The following is a 27,753-nucleotide window of genomic DNA, read 5'->3' on the forward strand; positions in this document are numbered from 1 at the left end:
AAAGGTTAGCCGGTTTTTGTTTGACTCCAATCGACCTGGCTTCATAATGTCATAACAAAGGGAGGGATATAATATATCCGTAAACAGTTTAACCCTGTTGTTATCCATTTGTCTGTATTCTTATTTTCTACACTGTATTGTTTACGAGAATAAACAAATTAATTGTCATTGTCATTGGGATAATCAGGAGCAAGGGTACTCATTTAGATCTGAGCGAGCCACTTATGTGGTGAAACTCATCCTTTCAACACCAACCATTTTAATTTGAATTGGACTAAAGATTCTCTTAAACCATATGGCTGAAATGTAGGTCAGATCCAGGTACCAGAAAATACCTGAAAACAATAACGTCTGCCATTTGCCATTATCTAATAATCATAATGGTAGCGTATTTTGCAGAACCAGTTAATTACCGGGGTCTATACCATTTATTTTCAAGAAATCTAAAGTTTCACATCGTATTTCATAATGATTGTACATTGTGTGGTGAGTGAAACGTTACTACAGGCCCACTAGGTCTCTTGTACCTGCACACTACATGTTGAACCAGCGGTAAGCTGTATAGGGGACTTCCCGGCTTTTCTATATTTAGATATCCGGCCTATTATGCCAGGAAGGGGAGTGGATGTGTTGCAGTTGGAGGTAAGTTTTTCAAAATATTCATCGTTATTTGTCGTTATCAGCATATCAGGCACACTCTACCGAGTTGACAACTTTATCAACATACAATGTACCATTGTTAGGCCCACGAGGATAACTGTCTCTGGCTGAATAATTCATGTATTCATCCGATAATCATAATTCTGTCATAAAAAAGTCTTATTCTTTAAACACTTATGCTTGTTATGTAGCCTAAATAAATTCACTACTCGTAGTATAGATACCAGGTAGATGTATACGAGGAATGCTATATCGGTTGGGAATTAGTGTTAGTTTACAATAACATTGTGTAACCATACATAGGATATTATCAAACTCTTTAGATGGTAGCTTTAATAAGAGAATAATCAGGGTTTAAAAACGTATCGATTTCCACTATATGATATATCAAATTTACTTACAGAATACACATATGTAACACTGGTGTGTTATAGTATTTACTGTACAGTTCGTTTTAACACCACTGATATCGAGATATAACCGTTATAACAAGTAGGCAAGTATAGCTACTGTATGAGTAATGCAGCTTAGAACGGTCTATATTTAAAAGCGTGGGCGTACGTCACTGGGTCACAGCAGCTAGGAGTGTCTCCTCGCTGTCTTAACCTAGTCGATTTGCTTCTACCACGTGATACCCTGGAGTTTCATTCATCAGATATTGTCAATGAAATAGTAAACATGTACTTTACACTGTTAGAGGTTATACACATACCTCGCGTTTTATTTCTATGAATGCTCGCCATTGACGCCAAGGACCCAATGTGTGGTTATGGAGGGGATGTTAGGACTAGCCCTGTGTCCCTCCTTACCCACTGAATTAATCCAGTCAGTAGTCGGGACTAGTCCTGTGTCCCTCCTTACCCATTACCTATCCTCACTGAATTAATCCAGTCAGTAGTCGGGACTAGCCCTGTGTACCTCCTTACCCAGTACCCGTCCTCACTGAATTAATCCAGTCAGGAGTCGGGACTAGCCCTGTGTCCCTCCTTACCCAGTACCAGTCCTCACTGAATTAATCCAGTCAGTAGTCGGGACTAGCCCTGTGTACCTCCTTACCCAGTACCCGTCCTCACTGAATTAATCCAGTCAGTAGTCGGGACTAGCCCTGTGTACCTCCTTACCCGTTACCCGTCCTCACTGAATTAATCCAGTCAGGAGTCGGGACTAGCCCTGTGTCCCTCCTTACCCATTACCAGTCCTCACTGAATTAATCCAGTCAGTAGTCGGGACTAGCCCTGTGTCCCTCCTTACCCAGTACCCGTCCACACTGAATTAATCCAGTCAGTAGTCGGGACTAGCCCTGTGTCCCTCCTTACCCATTACCCGTCCTCACTGAATTAATCCAGTCAGTAGTCGGGACTAGCCCTGTGTCCCTCCTTACCCATTACCCGTCCTCACTGAATTAATCCAGTCAGTAGTCGGGACTAGCCCTGTGTACCTCCTTACCCATTACCCGCCCTCACTGAATTAATCCTGTCTGGAGTCGGGACTAGCCCTGTGTCCCTCCTTACCCGATACCTATCCTCACTGAATTAATCCAGTCAGTAGTCGGGACTAGCCCTGTGTACCTCCTTACCCATTACCAGTCCTCACTGAATTAATCCAGTCAGTATTCGGGACTAGCCCTGTGTCCCTCCTTACCCGATACCTATCCTCACTGAATTAATCCAGTCAGTATTCGGGACTAGCCCTGTGTCCCTGCTTACCCATTACCTATCCTCACTGAATTAATCCAGTCAGTAGTCTGGACTAGCCCTGTGTCCCTCCTTACCCATTACCCGTCCTCACTGAATTAATCCTGTCTGGAGTCGGGACTAGCCCTGTGTCCCTCCTTACCCGATACCTATCCTCACTGAATTAATCCAGTCAGGAGTCGGGACTAGCCCTGTGTCCCTCCTTACCCAGTACCCGTCCTTACTGAATTAATCCAGTCAGTAGTCGGGACTAGCCCTGTGTCCCTCCTTACCCGATACCTATCCTCACTGAATTAATCCAGTCAGTAGTCGGAACTAGCCCTGTGTCCCTCCTTACCCAGTACCCGTCCTTACTGAATTAATCCAGTCAGTAGTCGGGACTAGCCCTGTGTCCCTCCTTACCCGATACCTACCTCACTGAATTAATCCAGTCAGGAGTCGGGACTAGCCCTGTGTCCCTCAGTCCTCACTGAATTAATCCAGATCAGTCTGTAGCAAAGGGATTCTCATGTTCGTTGGTACACATTTTGCTAATTGGTGTGTCACGTTTTCATAACATTCTGTTTCATTGGTTATTTTGATGATATTTCTTTAAACCAACCTTTGATTCATCCTATATAACTTAAAAGCTTTAGATATTTATCAATCTACCTGTAGCTAAAATTGGTAATTTGATTGTTTTGCGAGTAACTTTCGCAGCTAGCTAGTATTTTATACTTCCTCGTTTCTTGTTTCAAATGTTTAAAACCATTTTCTACAAATCAACAGTTATTTTGCCTAACACATTTCCGTAGTCTCCATGTGATGATCCTCTAGCAGAGTTACTTCCTTCCCACGTGGTTAAAATCTCCCGATGTGACATCAATGAAGTAATAAAAAGTAATAAAAGGGGAATACGAGTTATCTTTCTTACCATATCAAAATAGATTTACAGTACTGAAAATATTTTTAACCAATTTTGGCGTGATACATTGAGACTACTATAATCCATTGTTACATCGACAATAGCCTTATTCTTCGTGATACTGTAATTCGCCAACAGGGCACTTAAATCATAACTCCTCAATCAACTTATTCTCCATTGAAAGCTTCTGATTTTTGATTTTTTTGTAAAACACTTTTGTCTAGCCCTGCCGATATTTAGTACAACTTCCATTCGTTCTGTAACCATCGATGTACATCACCTTGCTCATGAAATAGTCCCAAGTTTCAACTGTGGGCATGCATTGACGATTATATATATATATATATTAAGTTATAATACAACTTGATGACTTGTGCCCTGACCGGGCCTCGAGCTCACGATCTTCGGCACTAACTTTCCTAAAAAGAACGCTTGAATGGTGCAGATGGTCGGTCCGATACCCTGACATGATCATAGTGACAAGTCGTCTTTTAGATTATATGAATACCTGGATCGGAATACATGGACGCGAACTGTACACATATTATAGATATTCATCACCGTACAACTACGACAGGAAATTCAAATCTTTACCTTCGGATCACCAACACATAGTGTATATGATACATTGTGTTAATAATTAGATATAATTAATTTTTCTTTGTTTTCATGGTAAATACTCAAATCTGATTGGTCGAAAAATTCTTTTCATTCTTCTATGAAAGAAATTCCGAGAATGGTGCGAAAAATGTGACGTCACAATACGACAATTGACGTTGCGTATTGATTTGAGAAAAAGAATCCCATTTAAAACCAGTAAAATTGTACATAAAACATGTTTTAAATTAGAAAATCATTTTTAAAAATTAATTATAAGCGTTGATGTCAATTATTTGTTTCATACCCCGATGAAACTATAAAAAAAAAAGACATCAATGCTTAAATATAACACAGTATAACAAATGACGAAGGATATGTATATAAAGGAATGATATACGGAATATATATATATATATTCAATTTAAATGTTTCTTGCACAATTCTAGTTACATGTAATTTGATGACAATCAACATATAAACACACAGTAAATTATGTGTTATTAACTGACAAAATGGAAATAAGATTCCCATTTTCTGACTTCTCTAATTTCATTTTATCGAGATACATTTCTCTAAATGAACCATATAAAGGACATTTATTGAAAAAACTGGATTTCATTATCGACCATGGACTGGCTATGAGTTATGTTCATAGCTCTAGCAGCATAAACGTGGTTCAAGTTGAAATTCACTTAACACGTGTACAGGCTTGGCTTGTATAGGCTTCCATACTGGTGTTTAATTGGCACAGTCCTGTATCAATAAAGCACGCTTGATGAAATGATTGGCTTCTCATTAAGTTGCTCCTCTCACTTTACTGTATACGTACACAAGTCCCTACTGAATAATTCATTAGTAAAACGATGTATGATTTCGTGGATTGTTCTGGTAAAGGTGTCTATATAGAACTTTGTCGGGAATATTTTTTAGATACTGGTCAGCTGATGCCATAGTTAGGACGGGAAGGTTAATGTGTCCCACTTTAAATATAAAACAGCGAAATGAAACCGAAGCGTTCCTTAGATATCGCAATAAACACACATACACAATGTATTCACACTTTCCAGTACACATGAGAAATTGCATCGTACAGCTGTTTCGTCCTTCTAGACCTACCTTCTTAAGAACCTAGGAGGATATAAAAAAATCAAATCAAATTAAAAAATAAGATTAATTTGTCAAAGAAATATCAAAATCAGTTTAGGAAGGTTGACATAAAACATAGGTCTTAATACGACTGTGGTTACTTTGGCCGGTTTATGCCTCATGCATGTATTTTTGACCACCTATAATACAGGAAGATAGATACGATTTATCTATGACTGGGACTATGTTCACACAAATAAATATTGTTCATCTTGTAGGTTTAACAAAAGGAAGGTGTTTGACTAGAGTGGACCTCCCCAATTTCTATCCATGGCGTGCTCAAGATGTCCACTAATACGTCAACCTTCTCTCACAAAATACAAGAACATGAAAATGCTGCCCATCGGTAAATGTTACCATGTAACGTTTCTCCACGATTTCTCTTTCCGCTGCAAAGCGTGGGTCCACACGGCAATCGCAGAGCTTAACAAGGAGGGATTCAAATGTTTCGACCTATCTCGTGATGGTGTACCAAAGCTATCGATTCAAAAACAGAAAATCGAAGCGTTCAAACGATCAAAAACGGTGATAGTTCTACTGACGGAAAAGTGTTTGAAAAATAGAACATTTCAGCGGGATCTGGATATGCTGACGGCCGACGATATATTCCACAATGGTGGAAATTTGTACGAGAAAATTTTACCACTATGGTTGGACATCGTTCCGCTTCCGGACTCATTGTCATACGTGCAGCCATTGGACGCTAGTACGTCACGCGACATCTGGTGGGACAGACTTGTTCGCGCCATAGATTTTGAAAGGGTGGATAACTCCAACAACGATACCGATGACCTACTTACTACTCCGTTTTGTGAAGAAATTGAAAAAATGGCAAATAAATTGAAAGTACTTGGTAGCAGACAGATTTCAAATCTGTTGCACATGCCAGTGTTTCTCGAATTGTACCATTTCCTGGCACAATGCGCCGACGAACGCGTGCTTCTGGCCGTTATGGAATCAAATGGTGTTTATATTGTAGACAGAGGCGTATATCCAGTGAAGCTTAGGTGCTCCTTGGAGTCATGTGACCAAGATATGAACATAGAACAACTTACTTTTATGCATAAGCGTGACCAACCGGATGGAGCTTGGATGCATCTCGACACAAGCCTCGGCAAGTGGGAAAGAATTGAAATTAACATGTGCATGCTGTGGAATCTCCCAATTGCATGCTACACAGAAACTGTGTTCGTGAAAATACCTGAGGTGCAAGGTATGGTGTTCGTTGTACACGCAGACTTCGAAGGACCGGATCTTCCGGACGAACAAACATGTGGACAATGTCGTTTTTCCCGTGGTGAGACAAAATACAGCGAATACAAAGAAGAGTCGTGCCTTACACTTATTCTTGAGAAGAGATTAGCAAAACATCACTATGCATACTACTTCGTTCCATTCTGTGGACCTGATCAGGAAGCTCTGGATGATGCCAAACACATGCTAGAGCTCTGATGTACATTGTCCTGTAAAAAACATTGTGATCAATGCAGCTGATTGAACAAATTCCTCTTTTACATGACGCGTGCTTTTATTGGTTGTATAAAAGCGCCAATTCTGAGTGATTCTGAGTTGTATGAAAAATGAGAAAAACTCGGGTTTGCTTGTGCGACCATGATTAAGGGCTTAGAACATGTACATGTACGAGAAAAGCACAATCTTCGTCGTAAATGTTCAGGTACGGGGTAATCCAGGCGTCTTGGTTTAACCAGAAATGATGTCTTCCTTTTAAAGATTTTGGCTTGATAGTGCGATATTTAGTAAAAGAGGTATTACGATAAGTCTTCTCTACATTGCCTGTCATCATGATATATTATGATCGTTTTGACTTTAAGTTCCAATTGATCAAGCGTCAAGTGCTTGATTCCTATTTTATTTTGAGTTGATTAGTGTGTAACCCAGGGTTATACATTTGTTTCATCACCTTCCATTGTAAGTTTACTACATCTAAAATGATAATTTTTGATAATGATTTGCATTTTTAAACATATCACTTCTTTTATTCGCCAAAAGCTTGGTTCGAGTCTTAGTCTATCGTTTGCCTATAGCCTGGTTTGAGCTTAAGTCTATCCTCGTTCGCTAATAGCCTTTTTCGAGCTCGAGTCTATCCTCGTTCGCCATCAGACTTATTCGAGCCTATCCTTTCAGCGAAAGAATGGTTTCTTATTGATGAATGTGTAAGTTAAAACGATTTTCATCGTCAGCTTCTTCTCGTATTGAGAAATACTGCTTGTCTGACACGTATTTCATGTTATCCGTTACACATTTTTTTTTTATTTTTCTATTGAGAGAGAGAGAGAGAGAGAGAGCTATGTTCAAATGTTTTTTGTTCGTTACTTAAGGTGTATATACATACTCAATAAAATGTGTTCTGATCATGTTCATTATTCCTTGTCATTCATTGCCAGGTATTCTTGGGAGCCTTTCTGAGCAAGGATTCATTCCTGTAAGAGGACTTATACTTATAATACATATATTTAAATATACATATATGTCTAAAGTTCCATGATTTTCAGCAATGCTTCCGGAACACCTATATGTATCATCCTTCTTTCTTTCTTGTGGTATGAATTGTTATCCATTCGTTTGTCTTGCGGCAACAAGAACGTATGGAAGTCTGATGATTAACACTTGGTGAAATATTGACTCCGGCATTCCATATGTCCATTATCTTCAGTGACGTCATTGAAGTGTTGACTGTGACCTTGATATGTATTTGGGGTCAAAGATGATGGACACACAGAGAGTGTGCTGTCGGCATTGAATGACACACGCATAAGGATTTTTTTCGCTTCCATCGTCCATTGGATTCCCGAGTTCATTTCTACATCACTGAATATCGGTAACACTCATTGGTGAGCTTCCTCTGAAAAAGTTATGCAATGTACAATATATTTACTCCACATGCCTGTATTTTATCGACAATCTTAAAGTAGCATCTATGTTTTGTAGTGGAAATTGTTTTTTCCATATCGATAAAAGATTTTGTAAGCTTTAGGAATTGTAAAAGGCACACGAGATGTCAGAGCCTTTCAAAACAAAACGAGAGTTAGATACAGTAGCAAAATGAATTAAACTGCACCAAACAGCTGTTTTGTCCTTTTAGAAGTTTTCGGTGATGCTAAGGGCTTAAAGTATCGATATCTTGGAGACGGACAAAATTGAAGATGGTCGAAAGAGACAACAGAGATATTCAGAAGAAAAAAGACGATAGTGGAAACAGATAAAGATTGCTTTAGTCGCTACGTATTGATTACGAGATGGTTGCAGCAATTTTAAGAGTATTCTCTGTAAAAATTACAATGGTATGAAATGCGCATTGCAACTAACTCATTTTCTCTCTATGTAGCTCTGAACACAAGATAATATACGACCCTTGCATTATACTATAAAGAGAAAAACAGCCATTTGGTCGCTACAAATTCTAATTCTACACATAACCAAACATTGATGATGTTCCAATCCAGCACATATGCTGAAATTATACTCAGACGGTCATTTCCTACTTGGTTGTAAATATCGAATCAAAATACGTAAATCTTGGAAGCTGACCAGTGTTAGTACTTACGCAGTCGTTGAATTTTCCAATCAGGCTCTCGAAACTTATCCGAATAACCATCGAAGCCTACCCACAGGCACTTGCATAGAAAATGAGAATAAAAAAAAGAAAAAGAATCTGGACAGGCTGAGGGAGCAGTTTGAAAAATGGTGTTTTGTTGGAGGAATTCGGCGATGTTTTCAGGGATTATTGTGTTTTGGATGTAACACTTCGTATTGAGTGACACGGTAGGTTAAAGATGAATGTTTCTAGATGACGGTAGTATATAGTATGCTCCATGTCAGTTTGAATAAATGTGTTTTTTTAGTCGATTAAAGTGTGGTGATGTGCCGTTTCACTCGTGCCGGAGTTGCCAACCTTGTACTTAACAGAGTACATATACCACAACTGTACCACTGTCATATAAAAAAATGATTCTATGCAAACGCCTGTGAGCGTACCTGGTGCAAATAGTCTGTCTGAGCGTGATAAGGATTTCAGCATCAACACTGGAAATTACCCGATAGGTAATGAAGTTCTGCTGTTGAGAGGGGGTGAATACACAGTCGTACCGGGTAAAACATCTGACGGTTACTGATTGGATTACTTCGACGTCATCATTTACAAATTAACCACCACCCTCTCATAAAAGCATCTTCGATGTGATGAATGAGAAGGATTCTCTAAATAATTGAGTTTTAGACATGCAATCAATCAACCATTAGGTGCGTGGCCTTGACTAAAACCAGTCATTAACCAATCCGTACACTATGTCAGGTCACCGTTTAAAAAGTAAATAAAGACATTATTGTTTGCAAACCTCATATAAATAGGGATTGAAAACCCGGCAGGAGGGATGGGTATTTACCATCCAGGCAAATAAGAATGAGAGACAGAAGGGAAACTGATTGAAGCAACAATGTGTGATTTTATCACTTTTTATTCTAAATCTGGGCGTCAAGTAGTTTCCCCATACCTTGTTGATTTAGTAGGAGTAGGGGCGAATATTTTTTCTATAAATACTTACCAGATGCAGACACCTGTAGTTGCAGTATCCGGATTTGCCTCCTCCCCAAATGTTTTGAAACTCCGGCATCATTTCGGTCATCCAGACTACACGTGGCGTGTTCCGTCAGTGGTTACAATAGTGGCATCAAAGGGGTCTGCTGAGTTGGGGAAATCACAACTTAATACCAAAGATTTTGTTAGCTTTCACTAGTCACTGAATAATTGGCTTACACCCGTGAATATTGATCCACCACAGTTTCGTGAAAACGATTTTTAATTCAAGATATTGCATATAACAATTTCTTAGTGTTTTGTTTAGTAACAGATGACGTTCTCTGGAACCTAACAGAGATTTAGGTAGACCACCTTTTGTTTGGTAACAGATGACGTTCTCTGGAACCTAACAGAGATTTAGGTAGACCACCTTTTGTTTGGTAACAGATGACGTTCTCTGGAACCCAACAGAGATTTAGGTAGACCACCTTTTGTTTGGTAACAGATGACGTTCTCTGGAACCTAACAGAGATTTAGGTAGACCACCTTTTGTTTGGTAACAGATGACGTTCTCTGGAACCTAACAGAGATTTAGGTAGACCACCTTTTGTTTGTCCGGAATTGGCAATTAACTTCGAATTCGTGATAATGCATATTTGGAAACACTTAAATATATCCAGCATATAGTATAACGTTTTAAGTCACACATCACTGTTACAATATTGTGTTCTTCATTTCAAAATTATTGAGCGACAGTAAAATGTAGGAAAAACCTTGGGTATATAATAAATTAAACCAGTTAATTAAATCACAGAATAATAAGCAACAGCAAACAAAAACAAAAAAGCCCAATTAATTAATGAAAAGCAATATCAACACTCTTACATAGGCCACAGATTTCGTCTTTCATCAGACTTACGGATACTGTGTTGGTCAATCATCAGATTCAACGAGATTTTCTTTTCACTCGGCTACATTTTGTGTTGAAGAAGAGGTCACATTTATAGAATTCAGTGATTTGAATAATTTTAAACATATTTTTGTAATATGGTAAAATACAATGTGTATATTATAATTGGATAAAATACACTTCGATTAGAATTGACATAAAACGCATATTACAATGTAACAACATACATGCTTTGGTATACACAGGCTAGTAATTATAATGAGCATTATGAAGTAAGACTATACATGATAATACTCGATGTTCACTATCAAAAAAGCATCTTATTCTAAATGACCTTGACATATTTTGGAAAGTTAAGAGAGTTTACAACATATTTGATAATTTCAATGTCTTTTCTATAAATGTAATGCAAATTTTAAACATTCCTTTCATTTTCAAAGTTACGAACACCCGTTTTGTTCTGTTCTGTTATTTTTCATGTCTTTGGTGTTACCGGTAACTCAGATTCAAGAGTGTGTGACTGTTAGATATCTATTGGGAACGGCAGATTAACAATAGGTGAGGTTGCTGTACGGGTTATCGGACAGTCGCGATACACCATGTCTGTGGAGCAACAAGGCACGAATTGATGGAGACGGAGGCGTTCGCGGGGGTAGATGCGGAGTCGTCTCCAGGGGTGGCTTCGGTGGTGGAAGATGTGTATCAGACTCAAACATGTTCTTCATTTGATCACTAGGGCGAGTTTTGGTTGCATTTTCAACTGGCCGGTCACTTCAAAATATATGAAAAAGGTAGTGCTATCATGCGGTTGAAGATTTCCATCAAATGTTTCTTGTTTCCGCATTGGTGTTCCCTTATCGAAAGACCTCTGCTCCCCACGTGTCCCCGACTGCCATAGCCCAAGCAACTTCATCATCCAAGTTTTACAGTCTATTTTTTTAACTCATACCATCGATTCGGTTCATAAGTACACACCTGATCCGGGATTTTAAATTTCCGTATCTTGCCCATTTCATACTCAATCTGTATTTGTAATGTATCCATGTTGCTAGACTGTTAAATATTTTACAGGTAAATTACAGACTTCTTGTTCTTTGGTCTACTGACACTTATAATTAATAGAACACATCCGTTTCCATTAAAAGAACCACTAAACTGTGACAAATCCGGCTGCCGCTTGGGGCACATATAAAGTAACGGCGATACAAGGCATTCGCCGTGGTAAACAGCCTTATAATATAGGACACTGAACTTTTGTCTGGAAACACTTCTTTTCAGGCGAATCGAAATAACCTAATAGTTTCAATATTTCTCTTTAATTAACTTGACTGACTTCAGAATATCCAATTCCAGATCTAATACGATAGACGTCTATGATACCTAAAGATACTGAAGTGCTGTGACTCTTCCACATGTTTAGTGAATGGCCATCGGGCTGTTCATTGTATTGAATAAATGATATAATGCTGCTATATTTTTGTCGCCACATATTCCTGGCCTTTTGAAAATTATGAAATAATCACAATGATGTGGTATATACTCGATTCTTTCATTATTCTGCGCGAGTATTCCAACACACGGCTCGCAAAATATTATCAAGAGTCCTTGGACTCGATCTTCATCCGAAAGCTAACCTTACATATTCCTAAAACTGATGTTTCCACATATATATCCCATATATACATGTCATTGTGAAAGATGTATGGGTAGCAGCGTAAATGCATCAGATATGTCAGTCTTACACATAGTTTTGTCTCTGCCTTCTCGATAAGGTCATTGACATTGATCATGGGACGACAAGATATATACGATGAGGCGTGGTTTACCTGAAAACACTCTCCGTTAGATGAAAAAGGGATATTTCCAACGGACCTGGCAGAAAACTTTTACTAACTTCGCTATTTATATCTTAATATGCGACTTCGACAATAGATAGAGAATATTAATGGTAAGAACCATATCACATGCCATATCCGCCCTCGACCTCAGACCTCGGGCTCAGGATAAATGATTATATTAACCTGATAAAAATATTTACTGTAAAATGGCAATTAAAACTCATGTATGTTAGTGCTAACAAGTAGACGTGTAGTAGCGTGGGGGTAGCAGCAAATGGACATGGTCCCGATGATAGTGGACTAAAGTGTACTTCGCATTGTGTTTACTGTTTGATCGTTCAATTGTCTATGTCCATTCCTCACCCCACCCACGCTACCGTGGTTCAATATCCATTCCGGCGGGATGCCACGGGAAATAATACTAAAAGTCCCAAGTAAATTTCCACATTTAATAAACTTCTTTCAAACTTAACATGTTACAAGATAATTTATATACAAAACTAGGTAAGTGATATATCTATTCACCATATTGGCTCATATCCCTAAGCAGGCAGTTGTGAGGCTTCTGCTACACTCAGTTATCGCCCTATATACTCTTGTAGTCCATACATTGAAACTATTTACACTTTGTACAAAATCTACAAGGCTAATGTCTGGTACAATATTCTTGACTTTTTGCTACGCCAACATCTTGAGTCTGGTTTTAATTTCCTTCCTTCCCAACCCACTAGGTTGGCTGAGTGGCAACTTTCCCAACTTATATCTAACTTCCGGTCAGATCTGGGCAGTTCCGTTTGGATTCTTGCCCTTATATTATATTTTCCTGAAAATTTTTCTGAAAAAGAGACTAAAGCATGAAATGAAAAAATTGAAATTGTTTTATTATACTATCATACATTTTAAACACTTCACATTTCAAACAGTGAAACTATAGAGCAAAAACACAAATACGCTTTCGTAACTAACAACACTTAAACAATATCAGAGACACTTCTTATCTCTGTCGTTATTGCGTGAAGATATTGGGACATTGTGTCAAAAGGTGTCGGGGGTCCGTACCCAAGTTACTTCTTGGGATCCCTTATAGGTACTCTTACCGGATGCTCAAAAGTGCCGATATTTACAAAAATATATTCTGAGCATGCCTTGCTCAAAGAATGGTAGCAATAATATATACCCACACCCTTACTGAGCAGAACTGACTAACAATGATTACATATATCAACTACATGTAGAGCAAGGGGCAAAACGTCCAAAACGCTCCGGTTTTGTACATCAAGTTTATTTAGCTGTGTATTGAGCTCCTCAATTTCCTCATCAATTTTATTAGAAATGCCCCCATCTCCATCATCATAACTACCGAACCCCAACCAAGGGTCAATGATGGTGGTTCGTCGTGACTCAAACCCGGAATCTCTAGGTAAGTTTACAGTCCGTGGTAAGGAGGAATATGATGTTTTTCGGGTGCGAGCTTCTAAGCTAGGACTTCTATCACGGCTAGCTGACTGCTGACGCAGATCTTCAATGCGCTCATTTACTGATTCCATGGCATCTTCGTATGATGCCATTCTTTTAGGTATTTCAACAAATATTTATTACTCACAAAATACTGCTCAATATATATTAACAAAGATCAACTGATATCTAAATTGATAATAATAAGTTAAAGTCACAGGGATCCCACCGCTGCCACCAGTTTTTGTAACGTTTCGGAGTCTGTACCCAAGTTACTTCTTGGGATCCCTTATAGGTGCTCAAAAGTGCCGATGTTTACAAAAATATATTCTGAGCATGCTTTGCTCAAAGAATGGTAGCAATAATATATACGCACACCCTTACTGAGCAGAACTGACTAACAATGATTACAGATATCAACTACATGTAGAGCAAGAGGCAAAACGTATCTACCTATATCTGCTCACTACTTAAGCAACACTAAATATCAACTATCAATATATAAAGTATATAGGAGCATGTAATGTACAGCTTTCTTAGGGACCCAGTACTCTATGAGTACTCAACACCAGACTACTATGCATGTATCAAAGAGACATAACTCGTACAACACTCGCACAACAGCAAGAAAGCACCGCTGCTCACAGTCAGCTTCAAGTACCAGTGCTTAGAACAGAGCACTCAAGAGCACGCGTTACAGCGTCTGCTCACTACAGCAGAGCCCGTATATCTCTATACGACCGCTCTAACCTACTAAATGAACTTGAGTAGAGCCCGACTGAGAGAAAGCACTATTTCAGCTACGTCTACAGTCTGCTCACTCACTTCATCTCGGGTACCTGTAAAGTGCGAAACAAAAGCAAAACGAAACGAAACGAAACGAAATCAAACGAAACGAAAAATGAAAACATTGAAAAAATAGATAAATAGACAATTTTAGACTATACATAGGCCTAACTGTACCTTTCTCATCGGTGTTAAAACAACACATAGGAAAGAATGAATTTATTGCAATATTCACTCGGTTTTTTAAATATAAAATATTCTATTTCAATTATATGCTTAATCTACAATTTATAGGCGCGCAAATCGCGTAGTGTATTGGTGCACGCTCGATCTAAAATCACGTGACAGAGGTGATTGTAAGTAACTCCTTTTATAGTAGGAAAGCGTGGTGTGTATCTGAACGCGAAAAGTTCCGGGAAAATTGCTGGACTTGAAAAGCGCGATTCATATAAAAACGCCGGCTTACACGCTGTTCTCAATTAAATCTCAAACGTACGTCACCATCGGTATATTGACTCACACCAGAGTGTCCAAAACCAATACAACAAGCATGCTGGGTATTTGCTAAAACAATACATGTCCCCTAGTTGTCGGTCCCCGCTGAAATATAGTAACAGTGACCTTGCCCCAAAACCCTTGAGACTCGAACTTGATCTGTAGCTACTGATACTGAAGAACGCCTAGAACACCTGGACGTACTCTCCTATATTCCTTTGTTTATATTTGCCCTCGTTTCGTCTTTTTAAAATCAAAACTTTAATCTTTTTCATACGACGACACTTTTGTTTTTGAAAGCGACCTTGACATATAAAAAATGTCTTTACATTATTGTTTATGAAATAGCGTGTGCACTTTGTTGTCAGTCGCCACTGAAATGTTTAAAACTTGGTGAAATAATGGCTACCGCGTTCGGTATGACCATGTCCTTCATTGACGTTATTAAAGTGTTGACTGTGACCTTGACATGACCTTTTGTTGGCATTAAACACAAAGGACACACAAGGAGGATGCTGACGGCAATGCACAGCGCAGGCACCGGGGTTATTTGCTTCCACGGCCCATTGGATTCCTGTAGTCATGGTGACGTCCAGGAATATTGGTAACACTCGCCATTGTTGGGCTCCCCCTGAAACAGGTACACAGTGACACATTTACATGTATTTACTTCGAAGGACTAATTTTATTGATAATTTCAAATTAGGATTTGCATTCATCCATGTTTATAGTGAACAAAAATGTAGTGAATATTAATTAGAGCGTATGTAACCCGACCAATATTAAGGGAAGAACATGCCTATTGTATCGCATGTCGACGAATTGTGACCTCCTACCCCGGTCATGTTTCCATGGCTAAAGAACCTAGAGAACCCCCATAATATTTCAACTTTTATCCACTGTTTGTTGATTGTATCAACGACTATAAGTTATCTAGGATCTTCTTCGATTACTATTTTTAAGATTAAAATGATCAAAAGAAATCTGCTGCATCCAATGAAACACTTGAATTTTACTTCTTATCTTGTCTTTTTCTATTCTTCCTTTTTATATTTTCTATGCATCAAGATCAGTCTGTAATATCATGCCAATACCATTTCAAATTTGTATATATACACACGTCCACCCCGAGCCGTAAGTTTAAACGAGGGTAAACATGAACAGATGTTTACACGAGTGCGTTTAGAAATACTTTTTTTGTTTCTACGGTATATCTTTTGTGATTTTCCATAATAGTTCTATAAAATTACATACCGTAAGCGATCATTTCAAACGTAATTCTTTCTAGTTTAAAAGGTGGCGTAGAATTTCACACAAAAATCATTTTACACTAAACAGAAAATATTTCATAAATGTTTAAACTGCCCCCTAGAACACAATATTTAACCTGTTGAAAACCCGGAAGTAAAAATTCGCATCTTCAAATCTCGTGATACTTACTCAGACGTGGGATTTTCCACTGACCTATCCCGAATTTATCCGATATTCCAACAAAGCGCACCTGGTACATGTACGTGTGTTGCTTTATAGTGAGAAGAACGTCTTGAAAGACCATTCCACCACGGCCAACTGTTACTTCTCCGTTATTTCTCCAGGAAATCCAAAATGATCTATATTCGTCACAATTCAATGGGTTATTTACGTTCTGTGTCATCTGGTAGCTACTTCCTTGAGCAAATATCGCCACTTTCGTGTTCCCCCATCCTCCTATGATAATAAAAAAACGATCATCCGAATAGTGTTCGGATTCAAACAGCTGAATTTCTACATCATAGCATGCTTTTACCTGGAAGGTAATTGCCGTCTCCTGTGGAGAAGGCGTGAACACGTAGCCGTACCGGGTAAGATAGGTGATGGCGGAGGATGTAGCTAGTTCAACGTCATCACCTGCAAAGGATATTCATAGAGTACTAATTGTGTTGACGCACAATGGAGTTGATTGCTGTAGGATAAGGTATAATCAATACAAGATGATAAAGCTATTTTATAGCTGTTTTATATGGATGTGAAGTTTGGGATTTTTGTAACTATAAACTTATTGAACGTTTACACCTGAAATATTCTAATATTCTTTATGTTAAAACGTCTACACCCAATTTTATGATATATGGAGAACTTGGACGGTCCCCACTTGATGTTAATGTTAAAGTTAGAATGATTGGATGTTGGGCTAAATTGACTAAAATAAACAGAATAAGCTATAGTGTCCTATGATAACTCGTCTTGGTTGAAATATATGAAAAATATATTTGAAGAATGTAGCTTATATAGATATATTTAATAGTCAAAAATTTTCAAGTATAAATTGGCTAAAGAGTACTATATTTTATACACTTAAGGCATTTTTTTGCCAAATGGAGAGATGATAAAACTGAACTCTGTTTAGAGAATTATTTACTAGAACTTACTGTAAATTTAGAACAGGTAATACAAAAATACTAATTGGAAGTGGTAGATGGTCTAATATACCACGTGAAAAAAGAATATGCACTTTATATAATTTAAGAGAAATAGGCGGCCAATTTCATTATTTATTTAATAACAACTTATACTCAATAGCAGACACAAATATATGTTTATATATTATTCACAATACTGATGCCTATCATGTTTTACCATGCATCATTGTTATCCATTTGTTAATGTTCATAAATAAACAATTGTCATTGGCATTGTCAGTTAGTTGATTGCTGTATGATAAGGTATAATCAATGAACGATAAGCTGATGCTTGTACACGCGTATTACTTATGCAGGCTCAAAGAAGTTGTATATAAAAAAACACAAGAGAGGGCCGACAGGTGAGCGAAACTGTAATTCTAACTTAAAGTCGATAAACGAGGACAACTATGAACAAAGGATAGAAATACAATAAGACCATTTAGAAAAGTATGACTTGTGCAAGACCAGGTATTTCAAAAGGATGAACTCTTCTACTTCTAGATTGAATTCGAGTCATCTCTTGTTCAGAGTAGGATACAGAACCAAACAACGGAGCCACCAAACGTTTCAACAATCATCAAGTAAGTCTAATGTCATATCGCAAAAGGAAACAAAATGCTTCCCATTGTTATGAGACATAGAACTTCATTATGTTTTCCCTTAATCTGCAACATGTGTTATTTATGATTTAAGAAGGGAAAAGAAATCTCACAACTTATAATCCGTCGCTTTAAGAAGCCATTTCTCTGAAATATCATGTTGCAGGCATTTTGATAAATCACTAGGTTAAATTCGTAATACAATCATCGGAATGGTCCAATAAAAATCACGCTATACCCAAGATATTCAAGTATCATGAGAAAGAACTCGTGTTTTATCATCAGTCGGCAATCTGGACAGTGACAAACTGTACTGAATATTTGGTAAGCTACATAATGTATTAGATTGTCTATTGGGAAATAACGTCTTATATATGTAACAGTGTCATTATTTCATGACATTGATGCATTTTAATATTCTATTCTACTTGTGACTTATATGGTTATATTGGCTCTGCAGAATGGAATATTTACATGTACAGAGTACACATGTATAGTGTTATATGTGCATGATACCTGTGTTAGCCTGTTGGTAGAGTTAAGAGGTAAGGCTATTTTTATAATGGAATGACCAGGGGTCAAAGCTCACTCGCGCTTTTTGGGGTAGCATCGATATCACTAGCTCCCGTACTAGATGACGACACGGTCGGACGTGTACTCCCGTACTAGATGTCGACACGGTCGGACGTGTACTCCCCTACTAGATGTCGACACGGTCGGACGTGTACTCCCGTACTAGATGTCGACACGGTCGGACGTCTACATGTACAAAAGTATATGCAGTAAATATTGTTCAGTGCACCTTACATCGTTTGCTAATTATCTGTAACACAAGTTCCGGCGTGCGGGTTGTGTTCTCGGGAGTAGGGCCGTCTTCGTTTCAAAGAGGATTCTTTACGGACATTTAATACGCTTTTGAATGGAAAAATTGTCTGCTATTTCCCTCATTACACAGTATTTAAAGTCTGACACAGTTGTAAATTACTTGAAATGCCTTTAAACGAGAAAATGTGTTATTTCTGCAAATATGAATCACGTCATATCCGATAAAACAGTACAAAGTCACATGTAACACAAACACTATCAAACCAAACCGAATTGTTAAAGAGACCATAACTGTAGATCAAATACTTATTAAATAGTAATTTCTTCCTATAGATAGCGAAATTGTTTTAGGAAATAGTCTTTCAAAATATTACGCCTGAGAGCATTTCCCAAAAAAGTTTTTTACTTAAAGTCACTGAAACATGGACATTGTCACACAAATAGGGATGCGTAACACGGACACTGTCACACAAATAGGAATGGTTGACATAGACACTGTCACACAAATAAGAATGGTTAACACGGACACTGTCACACAAATAGGAATGGTTAACACGGACACTGTCATATAAATAGGAATGGTTAACACTAGACACTGTCACACAAATAGGAATGGTTAACACGGACACTGTCACACAAATAGGAATGGTTAACACGGACACTGTCACACAAATAGGAATGGTTAACATGGACACTGTCACACAAATAGGAATGGTTAACACGGACACTGTCACACAAATAGGAATGGTTAACATGGACACTGTCACACAAATAGGAATGGTTAACACGGACACTGTCACACAGATAGGAATGGTTAACACGGACACTGTCACACAAATAGGAATGGTTAACACGGACACTGTCACACAAATAGGAATGGTTAACATGGACACTGTCACACATATAGGAATGGTTAACACGGACACCGTCATACAAAGAGAAATGGTTAACACGGACACTGTCACACAAATAGGAATGGTTAACACGGACACTCACACCAATAGGAATGGTTAACACGGACACTGTCACACAAATAGGAATGGTTAACACGGACACTGTCATACAAATAGGAATGGTTAACACGGACACTGTCATACAAATAGAAATGGTTAACACAGACACTGTCACACAAATAGGAATGGTTAACACGGACACTGTCACACAAATAGGAATGGTTAACACGGACACTGTCACACAAATAGGAATGGTTAACACGGACACCGTCATACAAAGAGAAATGGTTAACACGGACACTGTCACACAAATAGGAATGGTTAACACGGACACTCACACCAATAGGAATGGTTAACACGGACACTGTCACACAAATAGGAATGGTTAACACGGACACTGTCATACAAAAGGAATGGTTAACACAGATACTGTCACACAAATAGAAATGGTTAACACGGACACTGTCACACAAATAGGAATGGTTAACACGGACACTCACCCCAATAGGAATGGTTAACACGGATACTGTCAAACAAATAGGAATGGTTAACACAGATACTGTCACACAAATAGGAATGGTTAACACAGATACTGTCACACAAATAGGAATGGTTAACACGGACACTGTCACACAAATAGGAATGGTGAACACGGACACTGTCATACAAATAGGAATGGTTAACACAGATACTGTCACACAAATAGGAATGGTTAACACGGACACTGTCACACAAATAGGAATGGTTAACACGGACACTGTCACACAAATAGGAATGGTTAACACGGACACTGTCACACAAATAGGAATGGTTAACACGGACACTGTCATACAAATAGGAATGGTTAACACAAGACACTGTCACACAAATAGGAATGGTTAACACGGACACTGTCACACAAATAGGAATGGTTAACACGGACACTGTCACACAAATAGGAATGGTTAACACGGACACTGTCACACAATAGGAATGGTTAACACAGACACTGTCACACAAATAGGAATGGTTAACACGGACACTGTCACACAATAGGAATGGTTAACACGGACACTGTCACACAAATAGGAATGGTTAACACGGACACTGTCACACAATAGGAATGGTTAACACGGACACTGTCACACAAATAGGAATGGTTAACACGGACACTGTCACACAAATAGGAATGGTTAACACGGACACTGTCACACAAATAGAATGGTTAACACGGACACTGTCACACAAATAGGAATGGTTAACACGGACACTGTCACACAAATAGGAATGGTTAACACGGACACTGTCACACAAATAGGAATGGTTAACACGGACACTGTCACACAAATAGGAATGGTTAACACGGACACTGTCACTACAAATAGGAATGGTTAACACGGACACTGTCACACAAATAGGAATGGTTAACACGGACACTGTCACACAAATAGGAATGGTTAACACGGACACTGTCACACAAATAGGAATGGTTAACACGGACACTGTCACACAAATAGGAATGGTTAACACGGATACTGTCACACAAATAGGAATGGTTAACACGGACACTGTCACACAAATAGGAATGGTTAACACGGACACTGTCACACAAATAGGAATGGTTAACACGGACACTGTCACACAAATAGGAATGGTTAACACGGACACTGTCACACAAATAGGAATGGTTAACACGGACTACTGTCACACAAATAGGAATGGTTAACACGGACACTGTCACACAAATAGGAATGGTTAACACGGACACTGTCACACAAATAGGAATGGTTAACACGGACACTGTCACACAAATAGGAATGGTTAACACGGACACTGTCACACAAATAGGAATGGTTAACACGGACACTGTCACACAAATAGGAATGGTTAACACGGACACTGTCACACAAATAGGAATGGTTAACACGGACACTGTCACACAAATAGGAATGGTTATCACGGACACTGTCACACAAATAGGAATGGTTAACACGGACACTGTCATATAAATAGGAATGGTTAACACGGACACTGTCATATAAATAGGAATGGTTAACACGGACACTGTCACACAAATAGGAATGGTTAACACGGACACTGTCACACAAATAGGAATGGTTAACACGGACACTGTCATATAAATAGGAATGGTTAACACGGACACTGTCACACAAATAGGAATGGTTAACACGGACACTGTCACACAAATAGGAATGGTTAACACGGACACTGTCACACAAATAGGATTGGTTAACACGGATACTGTCACACAAATAGGAATGGTTAACACGGACACTGTCATATAAATAGGAATGGTTAACACGGACACTGTCACACAAATAGGAATGTTTAACACGGACACTGTCACACAAATAGGAATGGTTAACACGGATACTGTCACACAAATAGGAATGCTTAACACGGACACTGTCACACAGATAGGAATGGTTAACACGGATACTGTCACACAAATAGGAATGGTTAACACGGACACTGTCACACAGATAGGAATGGTTAACACGGATACTGTCACACAAATAGGAATGGTTAACACGGACACCGTCACACAGATAGGAATGGTTAACACGGACACTGTCATACAAATAGGAATGGTTAACACGGACACTGTGACACAATTAGGAATGTTTAACATGGACACTGTCACACAAATAGGAATGGTTAACACGGACACTGTCACACAAATAGGAATGGTTAACACGGACACTGTCACACAAATAGGAATGGTTAACACGGATACTGTCACATAAATAGGAATGGTTAACATGGACACTGTCACATAAATAGGAATGGTTAACAGGGACACTGTCATACAAATAGGAATGGTTAACACGGACACTGTCATACAAAGAGAAATGGTTAACACGGACACTCACACCAATAGGAATGGTTAACACGGACACTGTCACACAAATAGGAATGGTTAACACGGACACTGTCACACAAATAGGAATGGTTAACACGGACACTGTCACACAAATAGGAATGGTTAACACGGACACTGTCACACAAATAGGAATGGTTAACACGGACACTGTCACACAAATAGGAATGGTTAACATGGACACTGTCACACAAATAGGAATGGTTAACACGGACACCGTCATACAAAGAGAAATGGTTAACACGGACACTCACACCAATAGGAATGGTTAACACGGACACTGTCACACAAATAGGAATGGTTAACACGGACACTGTCATACAAATAGGAATGGTTAACACAGATACTGTCACACAAATAGGAATGGTTAACACGGACACTGTCACACAAATAGGAATGGTTAACACGGACACTCACACCAATAGGAATGGTTAACACGGATACTGTCACACAAATAGGAATGGTTAACACAGATACTGTCACACAAATAGGAATGGTTAACACAGATACTGTCACACAAATAGGAATGGTTAACACGGACACTGTCACACAAATAGGAATGGTTAACACGGACACTGTCACACAAATAGGAATGGTTAACACGGACACTGTCACACAAATAGGAATGGTTAACACGGACACTGTCACACAAATAGGAATGGTTAACACGGACACTGTCACACAAATAGGAATGGTTAACACGGACACTGTCACACAAATAGGAATGGTTAACACGGACACTGTCACACAAATAGGAATGGTTAACACGGACACTGTCACACAAATAGGAATGGTTAACACGGACACTGTCACACAAATAGGAATGGTTAACACGGACACTGTCACACAAATAGGAATGGTTAACACGGACACTGTCATACAAATAGGAATGGTTAACACGGACACTGTCACACAAATAGGAATGGTTAACACGGACACTGTCACACAAATAGGAATGGTTAACACGGACACTGTCATACAAATAGGAATGGTTAACACGGACACTGTCACACAAATAGGAATGGTTAACACGGACACTGTCACACAAATAGGAATGGTTAACACGGACACTGTCATACAAATAGGAATGGTTAACACGGACACTGTCACACAAATAGGAATGGTTAACACGGACACTGTCACACAAATAGGAATGGTTAACACGGACACTGTCACACAAATAGGAATGGTTAACACGGATACTGTCACACAAATAGGAATGGTTAACACGGACACTGTCATACAAATAGGAATGGTTAACACGGACACTGTCACACAAATAGGAATGTTTAACACGGACACTGTCACACAAATAGGAATGGTTAACACGGACACTGTCACACAAATAGGAATGGTTAACACGGACACTGTCACACAGATAGGAATGGTTAACACGGATACTGTCACACAAATAGGAATGGTTAACACGGACACTGTCACACAGATAGGAATGGTTAACACGGATACTGTCACACAAATAGGAATGGTTAACACGGACACTGTCACACAAATAGGAATGGTTAACACGGACACCGTCACACAGATAGGAATGGTTAACACGGACACTGTCACACAAATAGGAATGGTTAACACGGACACTGTGACACAATTAGGAATGTTTAACATGGACACTGTCACACAAATAGGAATGGTTAACACGGACACTGTCACACAAATAGGAATGGTTAACACGGACACTGTCACACAAATAGGAATGGTTAACACGGATACTGTCACATCAATAGGAATGGTTAACATGGACACTGTCACATAAATAGGAATGGTTAACAGGGACACTGTCATACAAATAGGAATGGTTAACACGGACACTGTCATACAAAGAGAAATGGTTAACACGGACACTCACACCAATAGGAATGGTTAACACGGACACTGTCACACAAATAGGAATGGTTAACACGGACACTGTCACACAAATAGGAATGGTTAACACGGACACTGTCACACAAATAGGAATGGTTAACACGGACACTGTCACACAAATAGGAATGGTTAACACGGACACTGTCACACAAATAGGAATGGTTAACATGGACACTGTCACACAAATAGGAATGGTTAACACGGACACCGTCATACAAATAGGAAATGGTTAACACGGACACCGTCACACCAATAGGAATGGTTAACACGGACACTGTCACACAAATAGGAATGGTTAACACGGACACTGTCATACAAATAGGAATGGTTAACACGGATACTGTCACACAAATAGGAATGGTTAACACGGACACTGTCACACAAATAGGAATGGTTAACACGGACACTGTCACACCAATAGGAATGGTTAACACGGATACTGTCACACAAATAGGAATGGTTAACACAGGATACTGTCACACAAATAGGAATGGTTAACACAGATACTGTCACACAAATAGGAATGGTTAACACGGACACTGTCACACAAATAGGAATGGTTAACACGGACACTGTCACACAAATAGGAATGGTTAACACGGACACTGTCACACAAATAGGAATGGTTAACACGGACACTGTCACACAAATAGGAATGGTTAACACGGACACTGTCACACAAATAGGAATGGTTAACACGGACACTGTCACACAAATAGGAATGGTTAACACGGACACTGTCACACAAATAGGAATGGTTAACACGGACACTGTCACACAAATAGGAATGGTTAACACGGACACTGTCACACAAATAGGAATGGTTAACACGGACACTGTCACACAAATAGGAATGGTTAACACGGACACTGTCATACAAATAGGAATGGTTAACACGGACACTGTCATACAAATAGGAATGGTTAACACGGACACTGTCACACAAATAGGAATGGTTAACACGGACACTGTCACACAAATAGGAATGGTTAACACGGACACTGTCATACAAATAGGAATGGTTAACACGGACACTGTCACACAAATAGGAATGGTTAACACGGACACTGTCACACAAATAGGAATGGTTAACACGGACACTGTCACACAAATAGGAATGGTTAACACGGACACTGTCACACAAATAGGAATGGTTAACACGGACACTGTCATACAAATAGGAATGGTTAACACGGACACTGTCACACAAATAGGAATGGTTAACACGGACACTGTCACACAAATAGGAATGGTTAACACGGACACTGTCACACAAATAGGAATGGTTAACACGGACACTGTCACACAAATAGGAATGGTTAACACGGACACTGTCACACAAATAGGAATGGTTAACACGGACACTGTCACACAATAGGAATGGTTAACACGGACACTGTCACACAAATAGGAATGGTTAACACGGACACTGTCACACAAATAGGAATGGTTAACACGGACACCGTCACACAAATAGGAATGGTTAACACGGACACTGTCACACGAATAGGAATGGTTAACACGGACACTGTCACACCAATAGGAATGGTTAACATGGACACTGTCACACAAATAGGAATGGTTAACACGGACACTGTCACACAAATAGGAATGGTTAACACGGACACTGTCACACAAATAGGAATGGTTAACACGGACACTGTCACACAAATAGGAATGGTTAACATGGACACTGTCACACAAATAGGAATGGTTAACACGGACACTGTCATACAAATAGGAATGGTTAACACGGACACTGTCACACAAATAGGAATGGTTAACATGGACACTGTCACACAAATAGGAATGGTTAACACGGACACTGTCACACAAATAGGAATGGTTAACACGGACACTGTCACACAAATAGGAATGGTTAACATGGACACTGTCATACAAATAGGAATGGTTAACACGGACACTGTCACACAAATAGGAATGGTTAACACGGACACTGTCACACAAATAGGAATGGTTAACACGGACACTGTCACACGAATAGGAATGGTTAACACGGACACTGTCACACAAATAGGAATGGTTAACACTGGACACTGTCATACAAATAGGAATGGTTAACACGGACACTGTCACACAAATAGGAATGGTTAACATGGACACCTGTCATACAAATAGGAATGGTTAACACGGACACTGTCACACAAATAGGAATGGTTAACACGGACACTGTCACACAAATAGGAATGGTTAACATGGACACTGTCATACAAATAGGAATGGTTAACACGGACACTGTCACACAAATAGGAATGGTTAACATGGACACTGTCATACAAATAGGAATGGTTAACACGGACACTGTCACACAAATAGGAATGGTTAACATGGACACTGTCACACAAATAGGAATGGTTAACACGGACACTGTCACACAAATAGGAATGGTTAACACTGGACACCGTCATACAAATAGGAATGGTTAACACGGACACTGTCATACAAATAGGAATGGTTAACACGGACACTGTCACACAAATAGGAATGGTTAACACGGACACTGTCACACAAATAGGAATGGTTAACACGGACACTGTCACACAAATAGGAATGGTTAACACGGACACTGTCATACAAATAGGAATGGTTAACACGGACACTGTCACACAAATAGGAATGGTTAACATGGACACTGTCACACAAATAGGAATGGTTAACATGGACACTGTCACACAAATAGGAATGGTTAACACGGACACTGTCACACAAATAGGAATGGTTAACATGGACACTGTCACACAAATAGGAATGGTTAACATGGACACTGTCACACAAATAGGAATGGTTAACATGGACACTGTCACATAAATAGGAATGGTTAACACGGACACTGTCACACAAATAGGAATGGTTAACATGGACACTGTCACACAAATAGGAATGGTTAACACGGACACTGTCACACAAATAGGAATGGTTAACATGGACACTGTCACACAAATAGGAATGGTTAACACGGACACTGTCACACAAATAGGAATGGTTAACACGGACACTGTCACACAAATAGGAATGGTTAACACGGACACTGTCACACAAATAGGAATGGTTAACACAGACAGTGTCATACAAATAGGAATGGTTAACATGGACACTGTTACACAAATAGGAATGGTCATCACGG

General features: G+C 39.1%; 1 protein-coding gene across 1 annotated transcript; it reads left to right on the forward strand.

Annotated features, from left to right (window-relative positions):
- The first annotated feature begins 608 nt into the window (after positions 1–608).
- Positions 609–7,332, forward strand: LOC117325286. Its single transcript, XM_033881400.1, has 2 exons — positions 609–642; positions 5,223–7,332. Exon 2 carries the CDS (start codon positions 5,275–5,277, stop codon positions 6,454–6,456), a length of 1,182 nt encoding a protein of 393 aa, XP_033737291.1. The 5' UTR covers positions 609–642; positions 5,223–5,274; the 3' UTR covers positions 6,457–7,332.
- The last annotated feature ends 20,421 nt before the right edge of the window (positions 7,333–27,753 follow it).

Source organism: Pecten maximus, chromosome 4, assembly GCF_902652985.1.
Source record: "Pecten maximus chromosome 4, xPecMax1.1, whole genome shotgun sequence".
In the NCBI taxonomy this organism is placed as follows: domain Eukaryota; kingdom Metazoa; phylum Mollusca; class Bivalvia; order Pectinida; family Pectinidae; genus Pecten; species Pecten maximus.